Raw genomic sequence first — 27386 nt, 5'->3', positions numbered from 1 at the left:
GATAGGAAATCCCAGTGAAGAGGTCCCTGGGGAGCCAGAATACACAAGGGGCACCCACTGTAAATCTGCCTGCCACTGAGGCACTGATGCTGCCAACCCACAACTAATGTGTGAAAGAGGGGCACGAGGACCCTCGCAGCCAGCTCAGAGGCCAGGCCTGCAGATCCCAGCACAGAACTTGTATGTGCTTTTGTTCCTCCCTGGTAGCACTATGCCATCCATGACTGTGCAGTGAGGACGTGGGTCTGACTCAGGAGATGGACATCTTAGGTGAGGTGTCTCTTAGCTCAGCAACAGAAATCCACACCAGATGTCTGGACCCAGGAAAAGCCTAACCACTGTGTATCAAATGGCAATAACATGTCCTACTTGGGGCCTTTCACACCATCTCTATGTATGGGGAGAAATTACTGCGTGTAGGGGTGGGGGAGAGACACCCAGAAAGCATACACATTCGGCTTCTAGCCCTGGCATGACAAAGCCTCAGTTAACCAGGAGATGTCATAAAACAGGGTGGGATGGGTCCTTAGCAACCCTGGGGAGGGCAGGGAGAACATAGGGCTAACCAGAAAGCCCCTGATTTTCCCCAAATATTTGGGCACTGTCTCATCCTGTTGTCAATGAGCCCATCTCCTCGGTCTAGAAAGAGCAGAGCCCAGGAGTCACCATCAGGAGGAGAAGACAGGCGGGAAAGGGCCGAGGTGCACCCCGTCTTGTTGCCATCCTCCATGATTGTTTTGCTCTGTTTTGATCAAATTTCCAATATTGGCTTATTTTCCTGAAATATGCTCTTCTGATAAAAAGAGGACACACACAATAAAACCCAAAAAAAAAAAACAGAAGAGGTAAAAAAAGAAAGACCTTCATCAAGTTCTGGTTAATAGAGCTTTTCTTGAATCCAAAGCTGTGTATGTCTAGGAGGGCACTCAGTCTTGATCATGAAAAAATTAAACAAATAAATCCTTTTTGAAAAAAATATATATCTTGGGAATGGCAGGATATAAGGCGGCCTAAGCACTAGCCACCATCAGCTGGTCAGCAGAAATCCTCATCTTATTTTGGAAAATGTCAAGGAAGACAAGCATATATAAAGTCGGTGCATCTTTTTCTGGGCAGCAATCTAAGTTAGCCCACGAACAGCCCAGAACAGCTTCTAATTTGCTTTTATTAGATGTTGCCATAGGGCTGTTAATGATAGTTTATACCGAGCTATACCAAGGCAGGGTGGGGGTGGGGGAGGTGGGGGGGAGGGGCGAGGAAGGGGTTGAGTTTGGTACAAGGTCCTTGGGGAAATCCGGCCTCCATAAAGTTTGGCTGGCCTTAATTAAGGTGCAGATTTCTGTACTCACAGTTGTGTCAGCCTGGGTAACTTGAATGCTTTTACAGGTAGCTGGGTGATCCTGTTTTTGCTCAGGCGAAGAGTTAGCAGAGACCGTGACAGACCATCAAATGCTCCTGACTCCAGGGTGCCAATCCGGTTGCTCGCCAGGTTGCTGGAATGGTTCAGGAAAGAAAATGTAGTGGTCCGTAGGAGGCCTTCCTAATTTCCTTACAGACACCAGACCCGGCTGGCTCTCGGTGGGACAACAAGGGAAGACACACCCAGAGGGAAGGCTTCCACAGGGGAAGCCGGAGCAGCGCAGGAGTCAGGACTGTGCAGTTCAGGCTGGGATGCCAGCTCCCTTCAGTATATTACACCTGCGGCTGCTGGGCCACCCCAACAGGCTGGGAGAGAACGCCAAACACCTCCCCCTAATCACCCCCACCCCAGCCCTGCCTCAGGAGCCACCTGCAGGAGTCCTTCCTCACCACTCTGCCAAAGGTTGATGAGGAGGGTCCTAGAAAGCAGGAAATCAATCGAGAGGCCAGGACAGAGTCTACCTAATAATTTGGGGAAACAGACTTTAATTTTGAAGTGGGTCTCACTGTATGAATTACATAATACATATGTATAACCAATCCATTTAAAATTTAATTAAGTTGGTGATGCCCGTAGCTCGGTGGGTAAGGCACTGGCCACATACACCGAGGCTGGCGGGTTTGAACCCACCCAGGGCCAGCTAAACAATGACAACTGCAATAAAAATATAGCTGGGCATTGTGGTGGGCGCCTAATAGTCCGAGCTACTTGGGAGGCTGAGATAAGAGAATCGCTTAAGCCCAAGAGTTTGACGTTCTGTGAGCCATGGCGGCACTCTACTGAGGGTGACAGAGTAAGACTCTGTCTCAAAAAATAAAAAATAAAAATGGAATGGAATGAAATGAAATGAAATGAAGTGAAAAATTTAATTAATTTATTTATTTTGAGACAGAGTCTCACTCTGTCACCCCAGGTAGAGTGCTGTGTCATCATCATAGCTCACAGCAACCTCCAACTCTTGGGCTCAAGTAATCCTGCCTCAGCCTCCCAAGTAGCTGGGACTACAGGCATCTGCCACAGCTGGTTTTTCTATTTTAGCAGAAATGAGGGTCTTACTCTTGCTCAGGCTGGTCTCAAACTCCTGAACTCAAGCAATCCATCTGTCCTGGCCTCCCAGGTGTGAGGCTCACACATTACAGGTGTGAGCCACCATGCCTGGCCCATTTAAAACATTTTAAATGCCTCAAAGACACACTCTAGTTAGAGACCTGTGGAGAATCCCTTTAGAAAACAAGCAACACTTCGTGTGCTTCCACTTATGGGGTGACAAATGTCAGGGCATCTGCTGCCACAGCACAGAAAGGCAGACCCTGTTCCTCAGAACACAGTGACGTGTACAGCTCAGATCTGTGCTTCTCTTTGCATGCAAATTATTACCAAGTAATAAAAACAAAAGGAACAATATGGTATTCCTAGGTGAAGTTACTTCTCCCCACAACACTTCTCCTTCTGCCTCACCCTTTTTGGGGGACGGGGCGGAGACTAAAAGGAAAGGAGAAAGACCAGGGACATTTTCTCCTACCGAGAGTAGAAAGGAACAAGGTACTTTTCGTCTCTACATTAGGCAATGACCCAGGACAGGGCACATGAGGATTCTTTGCACATCGGGCTGGACTGTTTGTTCTTAACACTCTGGATTAAAGAACAGCCTGAGTGATGAAGATATACCAGCCCATAGCTGCCAAAATAGAAAGTCCCTCCTGCTTTCATGCAGGGACAGAAGGTCCGTGCAATTCAGTTTAGCAGTTGTGGTTTCTCATCCTAAGCAGGCAGGTGGCAGCTGGGGACACCTTTCAAAAGACCCATTGGAGCTTCATTACAGCCAGGGCCTCCTATTCCCATTCTGGCATCACGATGCAGCCTAAGAAAGAAATCACTCCTCTCCTTGGGGTCCTTACTTGGAAATTCTGTATGCCAAGCTGATCTTTTCAGGGACCCCTGAATGAGCCTTGCAAATAATTTCCAAAATTGCTCTGTAGCAGTAGTAATGCAGGGACTGGAAAATGCCTCTTTAGCTTGAATTTTCAGTTCCTTTCCCAGTAGCAGTATTTTCGTACTAACAAGAAGTAGATTAAATAGGTTTTAACTTTTTTTCCTTCCTACCACCCATAGGAGGTATGTGAGATGTGGCATTAACACTGGGTAAAAGAGAAACAGACAAAAAATTCTAAAAGGTGCTAAAAGTCTACAGAATAGAGTAACTATCATCCCCCAAGAAACCCAATGACTTGTCTTAATAGTGCAAGACCAGAACTGACAAGGTAAGCCTTGTTAGAGTAGTCTCCCTCTAGGGTAGGGTCTTCTGTCTACCCCCTAATCTTCTCTGGAAGCTTTCCTGGGAGGCAGTCTAGGGAACAGGAAAGAAAACAGGCTTTGTGGGCAGGATAGATCTGTATTTAAGTCCTAGACCCTCTTCTTCTAGCAGTGAGTCCCCTGGACAGGCTAATTAACCTCCCCCGCCTCATCTTCCTCATCAGTCTGTAATCAGAATAATGCTGCAGGATCTATAAATGCTCCATAAATAGCACACAGAAGAAAATGGGCCGTGCGGCCCTGCCCTTTGCACTGCTGAGGGAAGCAGGTCTGCACCACACTGGCCCGGCCAAGTCACAGGTAAGAAGAGAAGGAAACATCTACTCTGCATCCAGACAGCAAGCCGGCAGAACAGTGGTACTTACAGCTCCTTTAGCAGCAGTCCATGTGGAAAGCAGGAACTCCGGACTTCTGTGATGTTGTTTGAACTCAGATCCAACACTTCCAAGGAAAGGTAAGCTTTCAGCTGACTCCCCTCCACACTGCGAATCTTATTGTGTTGTCTGAAAGATACCGAGAGAGGTAACTCTGAGCATTTATTTTTGCAAAGAAACCACAAGAAACATCAGTTCTTTTAGACACTTTTCTCCTAGTTGTTTTGCACTTTCATAAAACTGCAAGTATAGTGATACTTTTAAAATGCTATCTCCTATTCATCTGCCTATCAAGTTGTTACTGGCTGGCTGGGTGCTAGATAGAATAATGGTTTTTCTTGAGTGGAACAGGTTTGTCTGTCAAAGTTCTATGCCTAGGCTGCTCTTCTCAATGGCAAGAACATAGTGGTGATATGCAAGACCAGCATGATGTGACCAGAACCCAATGAAGTATGTGCCATAAGGGACATGCCCAGCACAGTCGGACAGCTCCAAACCCATGCTCATCTAGAAACTTCTGCCTCAAGCCACCCCATAACTTGAAAGAGTGTAGGCATCTAAGCCCAAATTAATCCAACTTAACACCTCATTTCACACATTTTATCGGCACCTACCATGTACCAGGCACAGAGACACAAAGGATAAAAAAAAAAAAAAAAAAAAGATGCTAAAATCCTAACAATTTTAAAAGGCAAAGAGCTTACTGCTGGGTTTAATTGGAATTGAATTTGCTGAACCTTCTAACTCTTTGCGCTGAAAAGCTTCATGCGCCTTGGTTTCCTCATCTGGGAAATGGGGGCCACAACCCTCAATTTCAGGGGCCTGGACAGTCCAACCTGAAACTGCACTGAAGCATCTGGCAATTGTTAAGGTAAGTGGAGTGTTTACCATCCCCCAAGAAAGGTGTATGCTACCACAATTTATTTGCTTAATCCTTGTTCTGTCAAACCCATAACCCACCAACCGATAGTTATGAACCAGGAGAAAGACAACAAATGCCGGCCAAGGCTGGAAGCACCCAACCACCCTGTCGTGGGTTTTGCTCTGCCTGGCAGATTCAAACCACCGCAGCCCTGACTCCATTCTTAGACAGCTAAGAATCTGCTGGGTGGTGGCGCTAGTCCTCTGGGTCTCAGGCACTCATACTCTGACCAGTTCTGCGCCAACAGTGTCAGCATCTCCGGCCAATCAAAGCATTCTTGAATGCAACACAAGTAAGCCAGGCGTCGCTTACCAAGTGGCATCTCCTTTAAACAAACACTTGACCAAATCAGTTCCAACAGGCATAAACAAGGACCTCTTTCCCAGAAGCTCTGGGGCTTCTCCTCGACTCTTTTGTTTTTGTTTTTTTCACAAGTCTCCCAGGCCCTGAACTCAAAAATCCATTTACAAGGGCACAGCTCTGCACAGAGAGAAATCCCTAGAATGAAAGGACCCTGTTCCCTTCACCTCTTCTTCCCACCCCCAAAGCCACTTCCTTTAAGTTCTTTATTAAGTTCTTTACTGAAGATAGTCTCTTCAAGTTTTCTGACTCCAAAAGAAAAAGAAAGGAAAAAAGAAAAGAAAACCTTTATTATGTAAAGCATGGGAAGAAAAAGGACAAAAAACAAAGGAGACAGAGCTGAGCCTTATCCGGGAACTCTGAATACAGTACCAGGGAGCCAGGAAAAGAGGGTCTGCAGACAGAAGAAATGGGGCGCCGCTGGCCCAAGCAGCACAAAGAGGGCTCTGCAGTGGCAAGGCCTTCCCTATGAGCCACGGGACAGCTGTGAGCCCCACACTTCTCCCACCGCCAGTCTCCCTCCTCTCCCCCACCTCCCTCCTGTCTCCTTGGTCTCTTTTCTCTTTGTTCTTATTTATACCTTTTGCTTCTTTCTTGTCAGTCTATTTATTCACTGAATCAAACACATTCTAGGCCCCCAGCTCTGGATACAGGACACTGCGGAAGACAAGTCTCTCTTACAGGCTGAAAAAAGTTCCCACTTGGCCCAAGTGGCAGCCATGGAGATAGGAAACAAGGGTGCATAGGAGTGAGAGCCCCAGGGGCCAGGCCAGAGAGGAGCACAGGGGCATTCAATCTGGCCTGGGAAATGCTAGGGCAAGTGTCTGAATGAAGGTGGGATGCTGAGGCTGGGAGGAGAGAGGTGGGGACAGGCCAGGAGCTTGGATCAGACTACAGAGCTGGTGGGGCAGGCAGGACCACATCAGGAAATGCCTTCCCAGGAAGTGGGAAGGAACATCACAGTGGGCTGGGTAAGAGAGGGTGGCAATACGGACACAGGCACAAGAGAATAGTAAGGGGACGATAGCCCACAAGAGCTGGAGAGGACAGCTGGGGGGCATCAGTAATGATCTAAGATTTTCTAGTTTAGAAAGGGGAGATAACCAGGTTAGTGGGCTACTGGCTACACCTTCCACCTTTTCCCACTTGCTGTCTATTCCTAACCTGAGCCAGAGACATCCTGCTGAAAAGAGGCCAGCTCAAGGCTCCCACTGAATCATGTATGTGATAAAGGGCTAACATCTTGAATGCGTGAAGAACCCCTACAACTCAACAACAGAAAACAAAATCCAATTTAGAAAATGAGCCAAGAATTTGAACAGACATTTCTCTAAGAAAAACATACAAATGGCCAAGCACATGAAAAGATGCACAGCATCACTGCTCGGGAAATGCAAAGCCAAACACGAGGAGATGTCACCTCACACATCAGGATGGCTACTGTGAAAGAGAAAAAAGACGACGAAGGAACAAATGTCGGTGAGATGCAGACTGCTAGTGGGAATGTAAAAAGGTGTAGCTACTAAAGAAGACAGTATGATGATTCCTCAAAAAATTAAACACAGAATCCCCACATGAGCCAACAAATCCATTTGTGGGGTACATTGACAGTACAGCTTGAGTCTTCATCTGTATAATCATATTCCTAGATACATTATTCACAATAGTCAAAAGGTAAAGCAACCCTTTTCATCAACAGCTGAATAACCAAAATGTAGTATATACACATACAATGGAATATTATTCAGCCCTAAAACAGAAAAGAGACTTTGACACTTGTTGCTGCATGGATGAGCTTTGAAGACACACATATTATGCTAAGTGACATACACCAGTCACAAAAGATAATTACTGTATGATTCCACCGAAAACAGGTATCTAGAGTACTCAGATCCACAGAGACAGTATGAACAGAATTGTAATTGCCAGGGACCAGGGGAAGGGTAAAATGAAGCTTTGTTGTTTAGTGGGTACGGACTTTTAGTTTTGGGAGACAAAAAAAGTTCCAGAGATCAGATGTGCACAATGTGAACATGCTGAACACTGTTGAACTCTACACTTTAAAATATGATTAAGATAGCAAATTTTAAGTTATGTGTGTTTTACAATTATGTTTTACAATTTTCTGTTATGTGTATTTTACAATTTAAAAATAAAACACATGTCAGTTCAGACTCTTGTGCCTGCATCCCAGATGACGACTCTGACATCTCAGCCAGGTGGCCCAGCTTTCACACCAACGTCCCAGAGTGAGTGCTACGTGAGCAGCAAATACGCATGGGGCTTTGTGTGACCAATGCTCAGCAGAGAAGGCAGATGAAACTAAAGTTCTTACTCTGGAGGTTCTGGATGGGAAGAACAGTTTCTTTGAGATTGTCACAGACCAGCATTAGAGCGGAGAATGAGTGTCTTTATTCTTAGGGAAGGTAAAGCTGCAAAGGGATCCATTTAAGTTTATCAAAATGGGTGAGGGTGGTACACAGTAAGAGGAGAGTTCTGCTAGGAATAGTTCTTATTGGCCTCATAAAAGGAACAGTCCAGCTTCTCTCTGCAAGGGAACAAAACTAGTGATTCTACAGTTACAGGGACTGGGGAAGTGTATGGTGGCCAGGGCACATGGCATTCGTTCGTGTCAGTTTACCCCTTGGGCTGCCCTCTGGAGCGAGGAGAACTTAATACAGCAAAAGTCTATTAAACCAGCACCTGTTAAAGGCTTCAAAAATAAAATCACTCTTCAAAGGCAGACAGCATTCGGCAAGATAAGCTCTCCCCACTTGGCTACATTTTCAGAACCAATGTTAAATGAGACAGTAAAGCAGATGGAGGCATCTGAAACCAACATTTAAAACTTTTTATCATAAGTGATCGTTCCACTACAGTTCTGTGAAAGCCTGGTTTACATGGTATTCTCGTTAGTGCTGGAAAAGATCTCATGTCACAGATAAGAGCCAGGAAAAGGGGGCAAGGAGATCAAAGGCACAGGGCCAAGGTGGGTCAAGTGGGTAATTTCTGGTGCTGAAATTAGGCACCTTTCGTCTATACCAGGGTCAGCAAACTTATTCTGTAACAGGCTGGATGGTAAATATTTTAGATTTTGTGGGTCATACAATCTCTGTCATTACCATTCCACCCTATTGTTGTAGGGTAAAAGCAGCCACAGACAATATGTAAATGAACAAGTGTGTCTTTGTTCCAATGAGCTTTACTCATAAACGTAAGTAGTGGGCCCAGATTTGGCCCCCTGGCTGTAGTTTGCTGACCCTGTCAACACTATGGCAGATTTCCGGGGCAAGGGATCCAGATTCTAATTCCAGCTCTGATTCAACTTTGGAACTGTCTGTAAATCACTCTTTCTCTAATCTGGTTTAGCCACCTACAGAATGAGACTGACTACCTCTCATTCTCCTCCAGGGCCCATGCCACACACATCACTAATCATAATCTTTCCTGCCAATGTCTTTCTTATTTTTTCTGAAAATGAAATGGAACGTGAGTCTACTCCATTATCGTGTTGCTAAAAAGATGAACCAGGTTCCTTGCTGGAGTCAGTGAAAACAGGGTCACTTACAGAAAGCACAGATCCACAACACAGATCCTTCCTCCCTCCATTTCTTCCAGTTACTCTGGAGCACACTGGAGCTGGCTCACTCACCACTCTTAAGTCTAAGCAAGTGTGTGCCCTTGGCTCTTCCAGACTCCTACGGGGACTCAAGAAGTGCACACTGTCAACTCCTTGAGGTGGGACACCCACCAGAAATAGCAAATCTTCCATAATTTTACTTTAAGATTAAACTTTTAATGTACCTTACTTACCAAATCAGCAAAATTCAATTATAGCCCTTTGCTTTCCCTGAACCTCAGGCTCAAAGACAGTTTCAAGGTCAGGTATGGTGGCTCACGCCTATAATCCTAGCACTCTGGGAGGCTGAGGCAGGTGGATTGCCTGAGCTCAGGAGTTTGAGACCAGCCTGAGCAAGAGTGAGACCTCATTTCTACTAAAAGCAGAAAAACTAGGCATTGTGATGGGTGCCTGTAGTCCCAGCTACTTGGGAGGCTGAGGCAACAGGATCACTCAAGCCCAAGAGTTTGAGGTTGTTGTGAGCTGTGACACCTTGGCATTCTACTGAGGGTGGCAAAGTGAGATTCTGTCTCAAAAAAAATAGTTTCATACAATCAAACCCTGGAATCAAAAGAATCTGTAACACGGGACTCCCAACTCCACACCCTATGGCCTCTGAGCACTCACAGCACTTTGCCCACCACGGTGCCACTCTGGAATTGCTATGACAGCTCTGCACTGTACACCCAGTTGTTCTGCCCACACAGCAGGCACTGACAAGGTCTGATCGTGACGAACAAAGATAAGCACACATCTCTGTGCACCGTCTGAGACTGTGGTGTAACTTAACATGCCACACGTGGAATCCATACAACACGAGATGGCATGCACCCCTCCTGTTATTGATTAGGAAACTCAGTGCGGGGCAGAGCAGCACTGCAGGAGGTATTCCTGTATTACTGCATAAGCAAAAAAATGCTGACCACTTCAAAAACACCTAATGAAGATGATGATTTGATGCTTTCTCCTTTGTCAAAAAAACACAGCCCTATCAGAAACATCATATAGCCAAGTACTGGCAGTTGTTTCGTTTGTAAACATTTTTATTGAAATGTAACAGTTATACTGAGAAGTGCATAAATTGTGAGTGTTGAACTCAATACATTTTTACAAAACATATGCACCCATGTAACCACCTCTCAGATCAAAATAACAGAACATTTTCAGCACCCCAGAAGCCCCTGATCGCCTATTGTTTTCTTAGCTGCTATTCTCCCCAAAGGAGACCAGTAATTTTTGCCCCTCAGAGTTTTGTCTATTTTTACTCTATAAATATTCCTCCATAACTGGCTACTTTCATTCAACATTATGTTTATAAATTGCACCCAGGTTGTTCCATTAGTAATGGTCAATTCTTTTATTTTTTCTTTTAAGCTCTATTGGACTTGAAGTAGTTAATTCTTTGCTATCACTGTATAATATGCATCTATTGAAGGAATTCAGCAATTTATTTTTCATTTTATTATTGATGGGCATTGAGTTATTTCCAGTCCAGCCTATTGCAGAAATCACAGCTCTGGACAGGGACATGCCCCCTGCATGTGCCTTCCAGGTATCTGCATGCATTTCTGGCAGCTGCACAACGTCCAGGCATGAGATTGCCACACAGGTCATCAAGTACATGTATGGCCAGCCTTAGCAGATACCGGTAGCTTTCTTTTAAACAAAATCCCCAGGGCTGAAATTAATCTGAAAACCGACTGATCCAAGTGGACCATGTTCTCAGATGCTACTGCCCTTGCAGGTCCCTCTTCCTGGACCCCTCCCCATAAAATGCAGTAGGTATACAGCCTGGGGGCCAAGGCTCAACCTGATCTTGTTCTGAAATCAAACAGAATTATTATTTTTTTTAATAAGTGAGGATCTAACAAGCACCAAAAGACAAACAAAAAGAATAATTCTAAGTCCCTAATTGGCAAGAAGTAACAAGAACACACGGGATGCCAGGACCAATGCCCACGTGCAACTTGAAAACAAGGATGAGATTTTCAAGGAACAAGGAGTGTAGAAGAGCTTTCCTAGGCCAACTTGAAGAAAAATCTCTCTTCTCAGAAGGAGTCCAAAGTATTGCCCTCTCACCAGCTTGCTTACATCTATCTTCTTAAAGAGCAAAACCAAAATCATCTGTTCTATTGCATAAATTGATCATTAGCTTGAAGAAATTGCTATCTTATAAGAAATGACCCAGCCTGGGTTGTTTGCTGGACAGGAAATGAGAATCAGAATAAGCAGGTCTCTTTCTCTCTCGCTCACTCCCTCTCTTTCCCCTGCTGTTGGTGAATCACCAGTTCCCTGGGGAATTTTGGCAGATTCTCAGCCTGGCTGCAGATGACGTTCCGGATCTGTTTATTCAGGTGGAGATGGGATAAAAAACAAGAGCAGCCCAGTGGCGGGATAAACAGCCTCAGCCGGGCAGGGTCAACCCCTCTGAAGGCAGGACTAGGCTGTGTCAACCAACCTCCCAACCCGTTCACTTCCTTTAGGGTCACTCTTCCCTTGAGGTTGTCAATGAACCATTTTCATTAACTCCTTTCAAAGAAGACCTAATGTCCTGTCCCCACAACACTACACTGCACGGCCCCAGAGACCTTGCTGAAGACCATCCCTCTTGGTCCTCTTACCCGTCAGCTGTGCCCGCTGAGCTGGAAGCTCCCGGTCTAAAATGAAGAGATCTAGGGACCATCAAGAGCCAGTCACCACTACTCTGTGGAGTGAACCAACCCATCCCTGACTGTTAAAAAAAACAGTAACAATGAAAAACCTCCTAGGGAAATACACATTGTTGAGTGAAAGGCAGCCATCCAAAGAGACAACCTACTGTATGATTCCAAATGTACGACAGATCTATGAAGCCAACAGAAAGATCAGTGGCTGCCAGGGGGAAGAAGGGAGGGAAGGGTGAGCAGGTGGAGCATGGTGAAATTTTACGGCAGTAACACTACTGTCTGTACAATACTGTAATGGTGAGTGTATGTCACCAGACATTTGTCAAAACCCACGGAATACACAACACCAAAAGTGAATGCTGATGTAAACTATGGATCTCAGTGAGTAATAATGTGTCAATACTGACTCATCAATTGTAACAAATGTACCCCACTGAAGACAATATATTATAATAATAATAGGAGACGGGGGGTGGGGTGGGGGGTAGCGGGTGGAGAGGATATTGGGAACTCTCTGTACTTTCCACTTAACTTTTCTGTAAACTCAAAATTGCTTCAAAAGTCTACTAATTAAAAACAAAACAAAACCTCCTAAAATATTAAGTGGTCCTGAAGTCTTGACATGGGTAGAATGGAGGCTGCACACGGGCTAGAATTTTTTATCTGTCTTATTTACTGTTATGTCCTTAGCACCAATCATGCTTAGAACATTAAAGGTACTCAAATTAACATCTGTTGAATAAACAAATGAACTAGGACTTTAGTTCAATCTTCTACATTCACCACAACAAAGTTAAAGCAGGAATGTTATTCAGTAAAAAAAAAAAAATCTGAGATAAGATCAACCACCCAATTAAAAATTTTTGAAAGGAAAAAATTAAAGGTATAATGTATAGTTAAGTTTATTTTTCTAGGCAGAAAAGCTGACAGACTTATTTTAAATGTCAAGCAGAATGGACTTTCAAACAAAGGATTTTGGAGTGACTTATGCATTTCCCATGTTCAATGTAACCCCATTCACTGGCATTCACTAACTCAGGTTGGCAATGGCGAGACAACAGTCCTTATCCTAAGCTGGCTAACGACCTCTCCCTTGCCCCACCCCGGCTGCAGCTCTGCCAGAGAGCAGGACGAGGAGCAGCCTGAGGCCCTGGTCTGCACACACCCTCCACACGCTTCCCCTGAGAGCTCCAACCAGACACCGCTGACCCGACAAAGCCACATCTGGACTGCCATCCCCAGAGAGAAAGGCTGTGCCATCCTAACACCGGTAGCGACCTCCAAGGACTTGAAAAGTCAGTTCCATGTCTATAAGGAGATAATCTGTCCTGGCAACAGGCAGAGCAAGTGGCACCAAGCTGGGCCAGGAGAGGAAAAGCCAGGGACAAAGAGCCACTTCCCCCAGAGTTCCTACCCACTTATGGGTCCTCTGGGTCATAAAACCCAACACAGCCACCTGATTGATTACCTCTCTTGGCTTTATTTTCCCCTAAATGTATCAGCACAACCCTTTCTTTTTCCCCCTTTGGTTCCCCTTTCCCTGCCATCCCCTGGGGGTGTTCTCTCCATAGCTCTCAGCCTTCATAGAGGATGGGCCCAGGCCTGGAAGTTAACAGAGCACAGGCTCCAAGCTGTGTCATGTGGAGCCACCAACCCACCCAGGGTGCTGCCCAGCTGCACTGGACTCCTCTGATTTCTCCTGAGAACAGGCTAGGTGTATTCTCATTCCAAGTGACAAGGTGGGTATGTCCCTGCCTGTTCAGCTCTGCCCCTTGAGGGGAGGAGGAAAGAAAGCCAGGGTGCAGAACAATGAGTGAGTAGCACAGATTCGCCCAGACCTGAGGGGCTGAGCTACTGTTTCTGGCCAAGAAAACTGGAAAAGGTGGAGAAATGGCAATAATCTTAGGGATGAGAGTAACCCTTAAGGCTACAGGTGAACCCCAGAAATTTTTCTTTTCTTTTTGAGACAGAGTCTCATTCTGTCCCCTGGGTAGAAGGCTGTGGTGTTGTTGCTCACAGCAACCTCAAATTCTTGGGCTCAAGCTTCCAAGTAGTTGGGACTACAGGTGCCCACCACAATGCCTGGCTAGTTTTTCTATTTTTAGTAGAGATGGGGTCTTGCTCTTGCTCAGGGTGGTTTCCATCTGAGCTCAAACAATCCACCTGACTCAGCCTCCGAAAATGCTAGTATTACAGGTCTGAGCCACACCATGCCCAGCAAACTCCAGAAATTTTTAACAAGAGTGTCCATAGACTTCTCTTGGAGGGTGTGAAGAAGCTGCCATGAGTGGTTTTCCTCCAAAGAAGGTACCATACCAGACAGGGTTGGGTGGGAAGGCCCCAGACCAGATAGGGTTAAGTGGGAAGGCCCCATACAAGATATGGTTAGGTAGGAAGGCCCCATACCAGATACGGTTAGGTATGAAGGCCCCATACCAGATAGGGTTAGGTAGGAAGGCCCCACCCCCAGGAGTGTGAAATTATAGTGCTACTGTGTGTCACTGAGCAAGGCCTTCTCCACACCAGATTCCCTACTTCCCTTTAGCAGCTGGGGCAGGGTCACCCAGGAGTCCAGGACCAATGGGCTCCGTCACTAGCTCTTGTAGTCTCTGTTTCTCTGACTTCACCAAGCAGGACCTGAATAAACAAAACCACCGAGAAGACACAAGAGGGTGACCTCACTCAAAATTCTCCAAGGGAACATTATTTCTCTTTGGTGGATGCCTTTCCATTTCAGCCTTAGGTGTGAAGCAGTCTGCAATATTCTTACACCCAGAAGATTGTCCACACGAGCTAAACAAAAAAGCAGGGTACACAGCTCATTACTTCACCTGACTGCCATCTCTAAACACAAAGGTAGAAAAAAAGGGAAGAAATACTGTATGTTGCTTTCAGACCTAGTGTGATGAAAATGGAATATCCCCCTTCCTCTATTTTGTGTATTATTTTAAGCTGCTTGCTAATACCGTGAATATTTTATATTTGCAAAGCAGTTAATGCAAACTTAAGAGGCTGAACTTTGGAACCTAATCTTTAAGTGTAGAAAGACCTCAGTTGCATGGTGGAGAGCTTTCTGGGGGGGGGGGGACAGCTCAGGGGCAGCCAAGGCAATTCCATCACCCCTTCGCCACACACAAATGAGGCGAACAATCTTCTCGGCAGAGTCTTTGCTTGAATCCCCCTATACCCCAACACTCTCTCAGGACACAACCCTGCTCCAGGTGGTGAAAACTTTAGGGTCTTTGTAGCTGGAGCCTGGAATGGAGCCCTGGGGCTTCTGCACCTCCAGAAAATGGTTGCAGTGCTGGCTGTCAGCTATGCCAGGGCAGTGGGTCTTCCAGGGAGCTTCCCCTTGCGGCTCAGCCACGGAGGAGGCTCACGACACGTGCGTTTTCTTCCTCAGCAAAAAGGCAGCAGGAAGAGCAGCGACTATGATAGCAAGGATAGCGGTAACATCACATTCTGCCAGGGCTCCCCAACCACCAGGCTCTGGCTTAACTCTTCCCTCATTATTCCTCGTGACAACCCCAGTGGTGGCCAGTGTTACCATCCCCACTCCACATAAGGGGATGTCAGGCCAACTCACTTGCTGCAGGGTGCAGCAGGAAGCAGGCTATGACTGGAGCCCAGAACGTGAACCCACACCCCCACTCCCACTTGGGATGTGGAGCTGCCTCGTGACAAAAGCAGGCAGAGCAGCCCTAGAGAGGAGAGCTTCTCTGGACAGGACCCTCACCTGCCCCCACGTCTTCTCTGCATCTCCTGGGGAAGTGTCTCGGGTGCTTGGCCCTCTGTGATTAGAGCAGAGGCAAGAACTGACTCTGCACATGGAGAGGGACAGATCCTGACACAACCCACTGCACGTGCCCCTGCCACACTCACACGTGGGCCTCCCAAGCCCTCACAGCCCACACCCAGACTGCCTCTATTATATTTACGATGACCAGAGCAGTCCGCTTCCCCATCCCTACATAAGGGGTTGACAGTGGCTCTTGACTCCTCACGCAGTAAGTATAACAGGGCAGAACTGGGCGCTCTCTGAGGCTGGGAGAAACCTGTCCACCCTTGCTGTCTCCCACCCCAGAGAAGGCACCTCCTAACCCAGATTCACAGGGAATAAGATCCTGGTCTAAAGTCACCCAGCTAACTAGAATGGGACCCCAGGTATCCTGACTCCAGGCTGTGCAGCTCTCTGTGGCCTAGATGAGAGAGAGAACTGTGGGTGCTAGGACGCTGAAGTTCCCTCGGCGGCCACAGACGGGCCGCTCACCTCTGCCAGCCACTGGCACATTCCCTGAGATTCACATGCCAGCTTCCTCACAGCTCTGCATTTCTAAGCAAAGAAGGAAGCAGTTTCAGCACTTGGCTGTAGCCTCCAAGACAAAATCCTCCCCTCTCTGGGGATTGATACCACTGATGTGCCTTTAAAAATAAAACCAGGCCTGCTTCCTGCCCCATCCGAAAGACTTTGATCTCTCAATCATATGATTTAAGATATCTCTTACCACGCAATTTCCCAAGCCTTCAGCATATGATCTGACTGCACTTTGGGAGGGGTAAGGATGTGGATGGGTGGGATTAAGAAGTCGGCCTCTGCTGCAGCCTTTCTTATCCACCCCAAAGATGATAAGGCCTACTGCAACATCAAAGTGGCACCATCTCCAGCACCAGTGCTCTGGGCCCCACCACCACCCCTCCCCTCATCTTGTCTGTTCTAGGTTCCTAAACAGCCAATACTTGTCTCTTTCTTCTTTATTTCAGGCTTTTAAAAACATGTCCTCACAGACTTACACACAAAATGGAAAATTACAGAACTTCTAGGAAAAAAAATAAAGGAGAAAATGTTTGAGATGTAGGTCTAGGCAAAGTTTGTAGACCTTACATTAAAAGCAAAATCCATAAAAGGAAAGAGTCAGCACATTGGACTTTGTTAAAATTAAAAATGTTTGTCCTATGAAACTCCCGGCGAAGATGAAAACACAAGCTACAGACTGGGAGAAAATACTTTCAAACCACACGCCCAGCAAAGAACTAGTACTTAGAATGTACGAAGAACTCGCAAAATTCAAGAGGCGAAACAAAACACATCAAAAATACAATTGGAAAAAAGGCAAAAGGAATGAACAGATATTTTAACCAAGACATTGAAAGATGGCAAAAAGTACATGAAAAGATGCTCAACATCGCTGACCTGCAGGGAAAGGCAAATTAAAAGCATGAGGTATCACGACACATCAGAATGGCTACAATTTTAAGATACAATGTCAAACGCTGGTCAGAAAGGGAGAAACTGGATCACCTATACATTGCTGGAGGCATGTAAAATGCCATGGCCATCCTGGGAGAGTCTGGCAGCATTTTAAAAAACTGAACATGTAGCTACCGTACAACCTGTTAATCGCACTCCTGGATATTTATCCAAGACAAAGAAATGAAAATTTATGTTCACGTGAAAACCCACACATGAATGTTCATTTATAAGCTTCATTTATAACAGTCCCAAACAGGAAACACCCAGATGTCCTTTGTTGGGTGAGTGACATAAGCCGCAGCCTCCTAGATGAATCTCCAGAGAATTACGCTGAGGTTTTTTTTCCACACAAAAGGTGATACCATACTGTAGATTCCATTTATGTAATACTCCCTAACGGGAAAACACTGTAAACATGGAGAGATTAGAGGGAGTGAAGACTGGAAGGAAATGGGTGTGGTCGGTCATAAAAGGGCAACATGAGAGCTCTTCGTGGTGACACAAACGTTCTGTATCCTGATGGCATCGACATCAATCCTGGTTAGGACAAGTTCTGCAAAATGTCACTACTGCAGGAAACCGAGTTAAGGGTCTATGGGGGACTTCTCTGTATTAGTTTTTATTAACTACATACGAATCAACAATTATGCCAAAGTAAAATGCTTAACAGAAATGTCGTGACATTCACGGTGGAATCAGACCTGCCTGGCGGAGCTTAGGTACAATTGGCCTTCCTGCTACTCTGCTCAGTCTCCAGCCTTTCTTCAAACCAGCAGAAACTTGCACAGTGAGACTTGGTTCTCAGAGTCCACTACCACGGCCTGCTGAGCTCTGGCATTTCAGAAATCTAGGGATGTGTGGGAACTATTTAGGAAGGGGACAGAAGTGTTGCTGGAGACAAAAGTGTTGCTGATAAAGCTTAGCACAGCTAATGTTGCCTTGCCTGGCACCAGGGGTTGTCATCCAGCCCTGTGTCCTCTCCAGGAAGACCTGGCCAAGGAGGAGGGCTGGCTGGATGTCCACATCCAGGAAGTGGCAGACATAGACTGCCAGACACCAGATTCCCCAAGTGTCATCCTCAAATACCAGACTTGGGAGACGTAAAATGCAAAAGGGTTCCAGCCTCAACTAAGTTTGGAAACAGGTACAAATATCTCCCCACCATCTCTTGCAGACCCCTAGTCAGTCAGCAAGGAAAGGTGCTGAGAGCACACCAATAAAGATAACTTTCCTTCTGCTTGACTTAGCATTTTATTAAACTTACATGCTAAAAAAAATTCTTCTTTCATTAAACAACTGTTAATATCCCATAGAGTAAGTGCTCCAGATGACTTATGATGATATCACTTTCACCTCCTCATAAGAGGTCAAAAAACACACAACACAATGCCCAGGAGTCTGGTGCCAGCCTGCAGACAAAGCTGCATGGTGACAGATCTGCAAAGGAAGAACTGAGGGGAAGATGAAGAAATGCTTGACATGGTAAGAAAGTGTAAGATTCGCCCAGGAGCATTTAGGGAGGGAAGCAGTGCTCTTCCCCGCCAGGGCCGCGAGGAATACAGTTCATCCTTCTCTAGGTAAGCATCTCACACTCCCGAAATCTCCTCGCTGCCTCCGAAAGAAAATGAGGAACTGCGCTATGATAGAATGATCTCAGGAGAGCCGCCCTGCTTCTCCCCGGAGACTCAGAATGACTGCTAGGGCATGAAGGGCCCTGACACATCCTGTAGCCAAGAAAGGGGCTCGCCTTCATCTCTGGGTTTTCTGAGCTTCCTGACTTTTCCTCTCAATGCATCCACAGACATCTGCAGACCCCGAGTGAAATCTTTCACGCAGGCTGCTGCACTTCCCTGGTTTTCCTGTCTCTACGGGGCACTGCAGGACAAAGCGTGGTGTCTCCCAGCATAGACTGGGTGCCTGCAGGGATCCATCTTCACTTTGGAGACGGCCTTCCCCCAGACAACCTGCTGGCTCCTCAAACAAGTGAGCAGAGACTGGGAGAGCCATTTTCTAACACACCCTTATCGAGGTTAGAGCAATTTCTTACCTAAGCAAACTGAGGCTTGGAAAGCTGCAGAATTAGGACTCAAACCCAGACAAGACTCTAGGGCCTGCACAGTTTCCCTCTCCACCACACAGTCTCAAATGTGGCAGTTCCACTATTCTTTCCCTGAAACTACCTTATTGAAGAGCCTACCGGGAAAAAGGAAAGCATGTCCTACCTTCTGGCTGAAGAGTCATGCCCTGTGGGACCCCCAGCAGATTACTTCTGTTATCATCTACCCTGAGTTTGTCCCTTCTCCTTAAATAAATGTCTACATCCATCCAATATCTACCCCTTGTCCATGATAGCTTGCTCTTGAGACCACCCATTCACTTAGCCCCCACTGACTCACTCAGCCCACCCATGTATGTTATGTACAGCTGCTGCAAGGAAATGATGGGTGTGCCCTCCGCACCGTCAGCCCCTCACCCTACTCCACCTCCAGAGGAGATGGGAGAAAGAGATACAATGAGAGGACTGGCAGAGGGGAACAGGACAGAGTGAGAAGAGGCAGTCAGGTTACCAAGGTAACAAGATGAACAAGACACAGGAACCAAGATGTGGCCAGTATGGGCTTTATTACATACAGTTCTGCAGTGAGAGAATAGGAAGAAATGCTGAGGTCAGCTCTGAAAGAGCAAGGACTTTATCTGGTAGAGGAGGGGAAGCCCTGGAGCCCTTCATTTATGTCTCACTAAATACGGACTAAGGAGCAGCCTTAAGCCAGGCATTTCCCTGGGCAAAGTGGGGAGGGATGAGGCCCTCTAGGATGGGGGACTGAGAAGAGGGAGAGAAGGGCCAGATCTGGACACTGGAGACTGAGGTCTCGGGTTACCCCTTTAGAGATGGCTCCAACTGGTCACTGGACAAGAAGGGCTGGCTAGAACACTAACCCCTGCATCGTTCCAAGCAGACTTCTCAACACCAGAGAGCTGGACTCAGCTGTCCTTCTCCATGGAATTCACAAGCAAGTGAGCCTCTGCCAAAAACCTGGGGTCCCACTACTAGTAGGTCACCCACAACAGGAGTTCTCAACTAGAAATATGAGCTTGTTCCAAAGAACATATACCCCAGGCCTGAGAAGCAGCCTTGTGTATTCTTAATTCTAGTGGAGTGTGGCCAATATGCAACCAGTCACTTTTCTTACAGGTGAGGGAACAGCAGCCCAAAAAGAAGCATTTTGTGAAAGATACTATAATGGGGTCGCTGGCACAGTAAGGACGAGAAGCCAAGTGGTCAGACACTCATTCCTCTCTGACCACTACTGGTGCTGCTGGGGGACGAGGCTGTATGCTCTCCAGGAAGGGATGTATTCCCCCCACTGCAGAATGACCCACATACAAGACAGGAAACAGAGAGAGGGGCTCCTCCAACTGCCATCAGGAGACCGCATTCCAACACTCAGCTGGAGGTGAGCAAAGAACAGATCAGCATTCTCTACTAAATGGCCACAGAGGGGCAGGCCACAGAGCCTTTTGGCTTTCTCTTCCCAGATATGACCTATGAAGCCACCAAGGCAAGGAATTCACATCTAAATCCATTTCCTTTGATGATGTATTGAATCCCTCAGGAGCTAGAGCTCTTTCTCAGAGAATGGGAGAAAGTGAAGACAGGCGCTGGCCTGTTACTTGGAACCAAGTAATTGATACAGAAATCACCAAATCAGGGCTCTTGTTAACACACACTAGAGAAGACAGAGAGGGAGAGAGAGGCCAGCCTGGCCCACGAGGAAAGCCAGGTGGTGAAAGGGTTTCTCATGGCTGTCGGCAAGGCCATGGGAAAGACAGATCCCCTGGTCAGGCCATGCCAGGACCTCCCGCATCCCACAAAGTCCACGCTGGCTTTCTCAACTGGCCAGCCCTCACTCTGGCTGAAAAGAACCAAACCATAATTACCAGGCAGAAAAATTTTGCTATGCATACTGATAACCTGTGTTTTTCCACTTGTTAAAAAATATACTTGATTTGGAGAAAAAGTCACATTCTGAAACATCCAAGGGGAATTTTTTTCTCATTTCTAAAATTCTACTCTTTGCAACTTATCTAAGCATCTGACTCCAAACACAACCCTTACAAAATCCCATCACATAATTATCCATCTCAATCTTAGCACTAGAATTTTGTTGTACTACAAAGTACAGTTTTAGGGTGAGATCCCCTACTTTCTATATCATTTATTTACATATTCTTTTTTAAAAAACATAAGAGCCGAGTCTTACTTTTAGAATTATAAAGAAAATTGTGTTTAAAGAGCTTGGAATAATTAAGTTTTGCCTCTTGTCTTACTACAAACAAGGTCCTCCCCCCCCCCATTACAATTGGGAGTGTCTGACTTACAGGTACAATGAATGGACTGGCTATCAGGGTTAAGAAATGATTAGGGGGTTGGGCGGCACCTGTGGCTCAAGGAGTAGGGCGCCGGTCCCATATGCTGGAGGTGGCGGGTTCAAACCCAGCCCCGGCAAAAAAAAAAAAAAAAAAAGAAATGATTAGGGGGGAAATTAGGGGGAAAATTCACAACTTCTGTGACCCCTTAATGAGGTGACTGAGTTTAGTCCGACCACAGACCCTCCCCAAGTATGGTATACCACAAAAGCGATTCTCTATAGTTATTCTAAGTGGCTAACTGTACATCATCTTCAAATTAAATCAATGTTCAAAGAAGCAACTAAAACCTCTAATAGAGATCCCCAGAACCGTAAGTGCTAAATTGAAGGCCAGACTTAGTGTTTATGTCCCCTCTACCTCATAAGAAAAGGAGCGGGGGGATGCAGAGAGCAGGGAGAGCCTGGGTATTTCAAATGACAGGTATGAGAGGAGAGGAGAGACCAGGAGGAACAATAACTTTCACCTGCAATTACCCAGCTTATGACTTATACTTTTGGCTTCACATTGACATGATCTGCAGAGATTTAAAAAAAGAAGAAGAAGAAGAAAACCCACCACAATACCTGGGCCCAACATCCCACAGCCAACAACCCCCTAACTTAAGGTTTTGATTTAATAGCCCTGAGATGTAGACATCTAATTTTTTTTTAAAGTTCCCTAGCTCATTCTACTGCATGGCCAAGGATGAGAACCAATGCTCAAACACCAGCTTAGGGTTTTGTTGCTTGTTACACCTACCCCAAGTAGAGAAACGGGTGATGAGAAAGGAGGGAGAGTCAACTCTATTGCTGTCCTCAACAGCTCCCATAAGAGAATGGATATACTGAGAAAGCTAAGGACTTAGGCGCGCACACACACACACACACACACACACACGGGGATTTTCTACATACTTCAACTTGGTTCATGGGAGAGTCAGCTATAAAAGATATCAGCAAGTAAGATCCATTTTTAGGGGCTGTGAACAGACTCTATTTGAGTCTCCAGTGCCATGCCTCCTGGGTTCTATATAGAAAACACCAAAACCGTCAGAGCACTGCAGCCAAAGCAGGCCTGCCTCGCCCACAACCCCAAAAGTATTCAAAGTAGTCAGGGACCTCAGGAGCATCTAACACTTGGTGCACATTCAATGTGCCGGGCATTGTCCTGATGACACATACCGTTTAGTCAACCATAACCAGCACCATATTGGCAAATACTATTTTACAATGAGAAAACTGAGGCCTGAGAGTGCCAGGGTACCCAGCAAGAGTGAGAAAGACAGGACTCAGACGCAGACCCAGCCTACCAAAGCCTTCTCCCCAGCCCACCAAGACTGCCCCTCTTTAATAAAGCCACATGATGCTTGAACCAGCCTTAAGGCAAAGAGAACCATTTAGTACCTGCCTTTGTCTGACAGCTACTTGGAGAAGGACCCTGGTATTTACAAGCTGATTTCACACGGCTATCCCCAAGGATAAAGTGTTTCTGAGTCTCCTAAAAAGACTCCCCAACAGGACAGGTGAACAGAAGCTGGTGGCCCCTAGGGAGGACACCCACGAGTGCCATCGGTGGGGAACCTCTTCACAGCATGTGTTCCCTTCTCCTAGTTGAGAAGTTAGCAGGAAAAAACACAAATTGGCACCTTTATTTCAGCTGTTTGGGTTTGAAATGCATCCAGGAAGTGAGGAAACTGCAGAGGAATTCGCCTTGAAGTGATGTCTCCAAGGGCAGATAGCCACTATCCAAGAATCTGCTGGCACAATGGAACAACAAGTTTGGGCTCTGCCGAGACCTGACGACAATACTATTTTCCTTCCTTGGGCTTTTAACAGATGGCTGATCATAACCAGGTTGGAAGAACTGACTGGTGTGTGATTGGGGCAGACAGAGGGGACCGGTCAGCCTAATCTTCAGGGCATGAGAAGGACTTCTTGTTACTTTCTGTCAGTTAATGAAAATCATACCAAGGGCTGCTCAAAGTAAGTTCACCTGAAGCCATAAAGAGGCTTTTTAAAAAAGGGTGTTACAGAGGCCTATAGCACGACTCTGGGAGATGCCTGAGGCCTTCACCAGGGTAGGAGCCTCTCACTTCAGGCTCCAAAGGCTTCCCAGGCCTGACACAATTTGTGATGACAAGACTCTCCCAGGCTCTTGGACCACATACTTCCAGGTAGACAGTGAGGATAAGCCCAGAGATGTAGAGAAATGATACCAGGACCCACTTCCGATGCTTCCTAGCTCTGTGACTTCTCTCTCTGTGTGCCTCCCTCAGGTGCCCTACCTCTAAACTGTGCTTTTCATCAGACTCTGTGTGGACTGCAGAGGCTGACAGGACAGACGAGGCCTGGGAAGGCACACGGGGTGATGCCTGCCAACATCAGTGTACCACATACGCAGACTGTCTATTTTTCCATCTCAAAAGGCTGAATAAGATTGCCAGCATTTGATCATTATTGAACTACAAAAACTGCGATTTTGTAAAACTCAATAAGCTGAGTAAGCTATTCTATCTTTTTTTTTTTCCAGGAGAGATGACTCAGTTTATTATTCTCAACTTGACCCCACCTTTCCCACTTCAGGCTCCAACACTGTAGAGTTGGTACACCTATCCCCATAACATTTGTGACCCTGGAAGGTGACAGTGGTAAACTACAAAGTCAGAAACTAAGAAAAACCAAGGAAACAAACTACAAGAAGAGATCAGTGACTGTCAAAGTATGAAGTGGGCAATGTTCCCTTGACAGGGGCCAAATGCATAAGTCCCTGGCTTCTCTGGCTCAATCATCATCCAAGGTTAGTATGAAGGAACGATGCTCTGAGCAGGCTTTAATTTCTACAGGGGTGTGGGGCATCAACCACTATACGAAGCTCCTGCAGGGTGGCGTTGTGCAATGCTCATCCAGATGAGGGTCCTGATGCCCTTGCCAGAGCTCGGGCTCGGGCGGCTTTGGCCTCATCTTCTAGCTCATCTAGGAAATGCTCCTGGGACACCGAGTAGAAGGTATAACCATAAATAGCTAATACCAGGGCCCCGATGCCTAGGGTCACGATGTTCCGGGTTCGGCGCTGTGGCAGCATCTTCTGCCACTGGGCCATTTGCACCTGCCGCATGAATTGCAGTTGCGCTGGAGTCAGTTTCTCTCGAGTCGGGTCAACGCGCTGAGCGAATGGGGCCTTTCCACTCTTAGCATCGTCCACAGGGTCACCAGCTCCCGGCGCCGCCATGTTGCCGCTCCCAAGCTATTCTATCTTTAAAAACCCTTGCCTTTGAACAAGCAGGGTGAATCAAATATCCCCAACAATTACAGGCTGTATGAAAAACACAAGCACATTTCTTCCACTTGGGCTATAAAAGCTGAAAATGGTTCCCAGGTGTGAGCAGACACAATAGGCCCTGCCTTCTCTGCAAGGTCACCACACAGGTCAAAGTCAAGCCAGCCATTTTCGGATTAGGTGCACATGTACATGAGGCTTCCCCAGTGGTAACTGGATTACAGAAGCCACCTGCAGGAAGTGAGGGGGGAGGGGGCGGAGGAGGAAATGGTCCCACTTGGAATGAGACTGTTGATATGAGCCGGAGCCAGCCCCTTTCACTGGGGAGATTGTGCAATGACAGAGTACCCTCATTCCCCAGCTCCATTTCAGCACCCACTGCTGCATACTTCCCCACCACTACCAGGAACCGCTTCTCCGACATCAGGAGCAGACTGTGTCCCCACAGGACCTTGGGCTATATTTCAAGCTTATGCAGTCAGTCATCAGGAAAAGAGAGAAAGTCAAACACCAATCAAAAGTCAACTCTCAACAACAGAATTTAAGCTACTGAGTTTCAAAAAAAGCAGTAGGATCTCCAAGACTAAGTTTCTATTCCACCAGGCCTCCCTAGCCCCACGGCTGGTGTTCCCTTCACTTTCTCAGCAAATGACTAGCAGATGTACCTCTCATCTGGCTGGCTTACCACCCCCACCTCAAAGAAAGGGGTGGGGAGAGGAAAAGAAAAGGAAAATGACAAGTCATGACTGTGTAGAATTTGGCAGCCTTGCTGCAGAGGCCACAGAGGCTCCTTTCCCAGCGAAAGGCTCACTTAGACTGGGGGCAAGAGGCAGTCTGCACTACAGAATCCCTGGGAAGTTTCTGGGACAGAGAGCTGCTTTCTTTGGGAACTGGGTATTTAATTTTCTATTTTGAAGCTTATTGGTGGTGTTCAGCATCGGATAAGGCTGCAGTTCTATATACCAGGAATTTTACTCTGCCTTCCAACAGAAGCTTCCTGGCTTTTCATTAACAGCCTGCCTTTTGACAAAGAAAATGAGACGGGGGTGGGGTATACAAACTGACCTAAAAAAATGGAATCAGCCATGTCCACTTAGTATTCCTCTGAATACTCCTCCAAGTACCCAACATGTTGGCTGAACATTTAGGGTGTTCCATCTAACTGTAACTTAAACTCATTTCTGGGGGTGGAGGTGAAGGGGGGCCACCAACCGGAGAGCCTCAGCTAAAATGCTGCTTCATCTGGGAGCCTTCTCTGCCACGCACCTCCTCAGTGAGCAGCAGTGGATTCCCCTTGGACAGTCCTGAGCCCCTGTATGACAACATCTGCTCACGGAGGCTAAGAGCTCCCAAGCCTAGGGGACCCGGCCTGTTTGTTCATACTGGGCTTCAGGTGGGGCACATGCTGGCATACCGCACAGCAGCCTTGCAGATGAACCCACAGCTCCATGACGAAGCAGTGTGGGCTTCCGCGGCTTTCCTTTCATCTCTTTCACCCACTGAAAACTGGCAGCACAGCCTCCCACAGGGAGAAGACTGGGAAAATGGAAGTAACCCCATCATAAACAATGCAAGGCTGAGAAGCTGCAGTGAGGCAGGTGTGGACCCCACTAGGGCAGGGGAGAATTGCTTTCAGACACTCCTGTTACTGTCCACCTGGAACGAAGATGTACTGCTCTCAGCTGTAAGTCTTAGGCAAGGATATAGATTTGTCAGATCCCAGGGAATGACAACCACAGGAAGGTAAGTATGTTGGAGATGCATGGCGTGTGCAGAGCCACCAACCCGCACACTGAAACGGTAACAGGTCTCCTGCCAAGTAAGCTGCCCACTAAGTGCTGTCTCCACTTCTGTAGTGGCTGGTGAAGGTCTCTTGGGCAGACTAGAGTGGTCACCAACAAATAGTAAATTAAGCAGAAACAAATCTGTAATGGCAGGGGGCCTCAAACCCCAAACCTCAGCCAGCTCTGTTCTGGGCATGTCCTGGTGCTCACGCAGTGCCCACACCCCCTAGGGCCTTTCTCAGAAGTGATTACCAGGGCTGCTGAGCCCCACTTTCCCAAACGACGCCTGTCACCACACTGGTGACAGTAGGAATTGGTCTAAATAATTTATTGTTCACCAAAGCCTCAGCAGCTTGGGGCTCCCTACCAACCCTATACAAACCTAGGAAGTAGTTCTCAAAGACAATTTCCCAGGCCATCTGCAGCAGCAGGGAACTCACGAGCAGGGCAAATTCTCTTGTCTCACCCCAGACCTATGAAGTCACAGAAGAGGACTGGGACTCAATCATCTGTGTCTCAGCAAGCCCTATAGGTGGTTGGCCTTGAGGAAGGAGCCTCCATCTCTCAAGGGCACAGGTATGAGGTTTTACCCAGAAGAATGAATCAGTGCACACCAACAAAAATCTGAGCAAACAGGGCAGACAGTGAGACCATCTTTGAAGACTCAGAAGAGGAACTGCATTCGTGTATGCATATATCATATATACATGTATTTCCCCAGTGTCCTGTTTTTTTGACCAAGCCTTTATCTTCCCTTTGTCATCTGTGAACTGAAACAGCTTCGGACTCCTCAAGAAACAAATGACATTCACTTAAACTTGAGCTGGGCCTTTTTAAACACAACTTTGTCTGCAGTTTCTTCTTAATGTGGCTGGAACCACCCACCACTGACTCCACACTCTTAATGAGAGTGTATTTTATTGCCAGAGAGAATAAAACAGCCATAGCTCAGGTAATGTTTGCTTTCACACTGATGCCCACACGGCCTGGC

General features: G+C 46.7%; 2 protein-coding genes across 3 annotated transcripts in view; both read right to left on the bottom strand.

Moving 5' to 3' along the window:
• The window catches only part of LRIG1 (leucine rich repeats and immunoglobulin like domains 1), a 117960-nt gene that overhangs the window by 32822 nt on the left and 57752 nt on the right, over window positions 1–27386 (bottom strand). For both annotated transcript variants that reach the window (XM_053598513.1, XM_053598514.1), the window contains exons 4-5: window positions 4099–4236; window positions 1350–1493 (exon numbers count right to left, since the gene is read on the bottom strand). In XM_053598513.1, coding sequence (XP_053454488.1) covers window positions 1350–1493; window positions 4099–4236 — 282 coding nt within the window. The remainder of the gene's footprint in view (window positions 1–1349; window positions 1494–4098; window positions 4237–27386) is intronic.
• Window positions 23865–24563, bottom strand: LOC128591166 (cytochrome c oxidase assembly factor 3 homolog, mitochondrial-like). Its single transcript, XM_053598522.1, has one exon. The coding sequence runs from the start codon at window positions 24561–24563 to the stop codon at window positions 24234–24236; it is 330 nt and encodes a 109-aa protein (XP_053454497.1). The 3' UTR covers window positions 23865–24233.

This window comes from Nycticebus coucang, chromosome 8, assembly GCF_027406575.1.
Source record: "Nycticebus coucang isolate mNycCou1 chromosome 8, mNycCou1.pri, whole genome shotgun sequence".
NCBI lineage: Eukaryota > Metazoa > Chordata > Mammalia > Primates > Lorisidae > Nycticebus > Nycticebus coucang.
The sequence above is the reverse complement of the archived record's forward strand: the minus strand, read 5'-3'. Positions and strand labels throughout refer to the sequence as shown.

Bases quoted from the DNA above. Each gene is read 5' to 3' on its own strand.
- LOC128591166 (XM_053598522.1), bottom strand. From the start codon at position 24,563: ATGGCGGCGCCGGGAGCTGGTGACCCTGTGGACGATGCTAAGAGTGGA.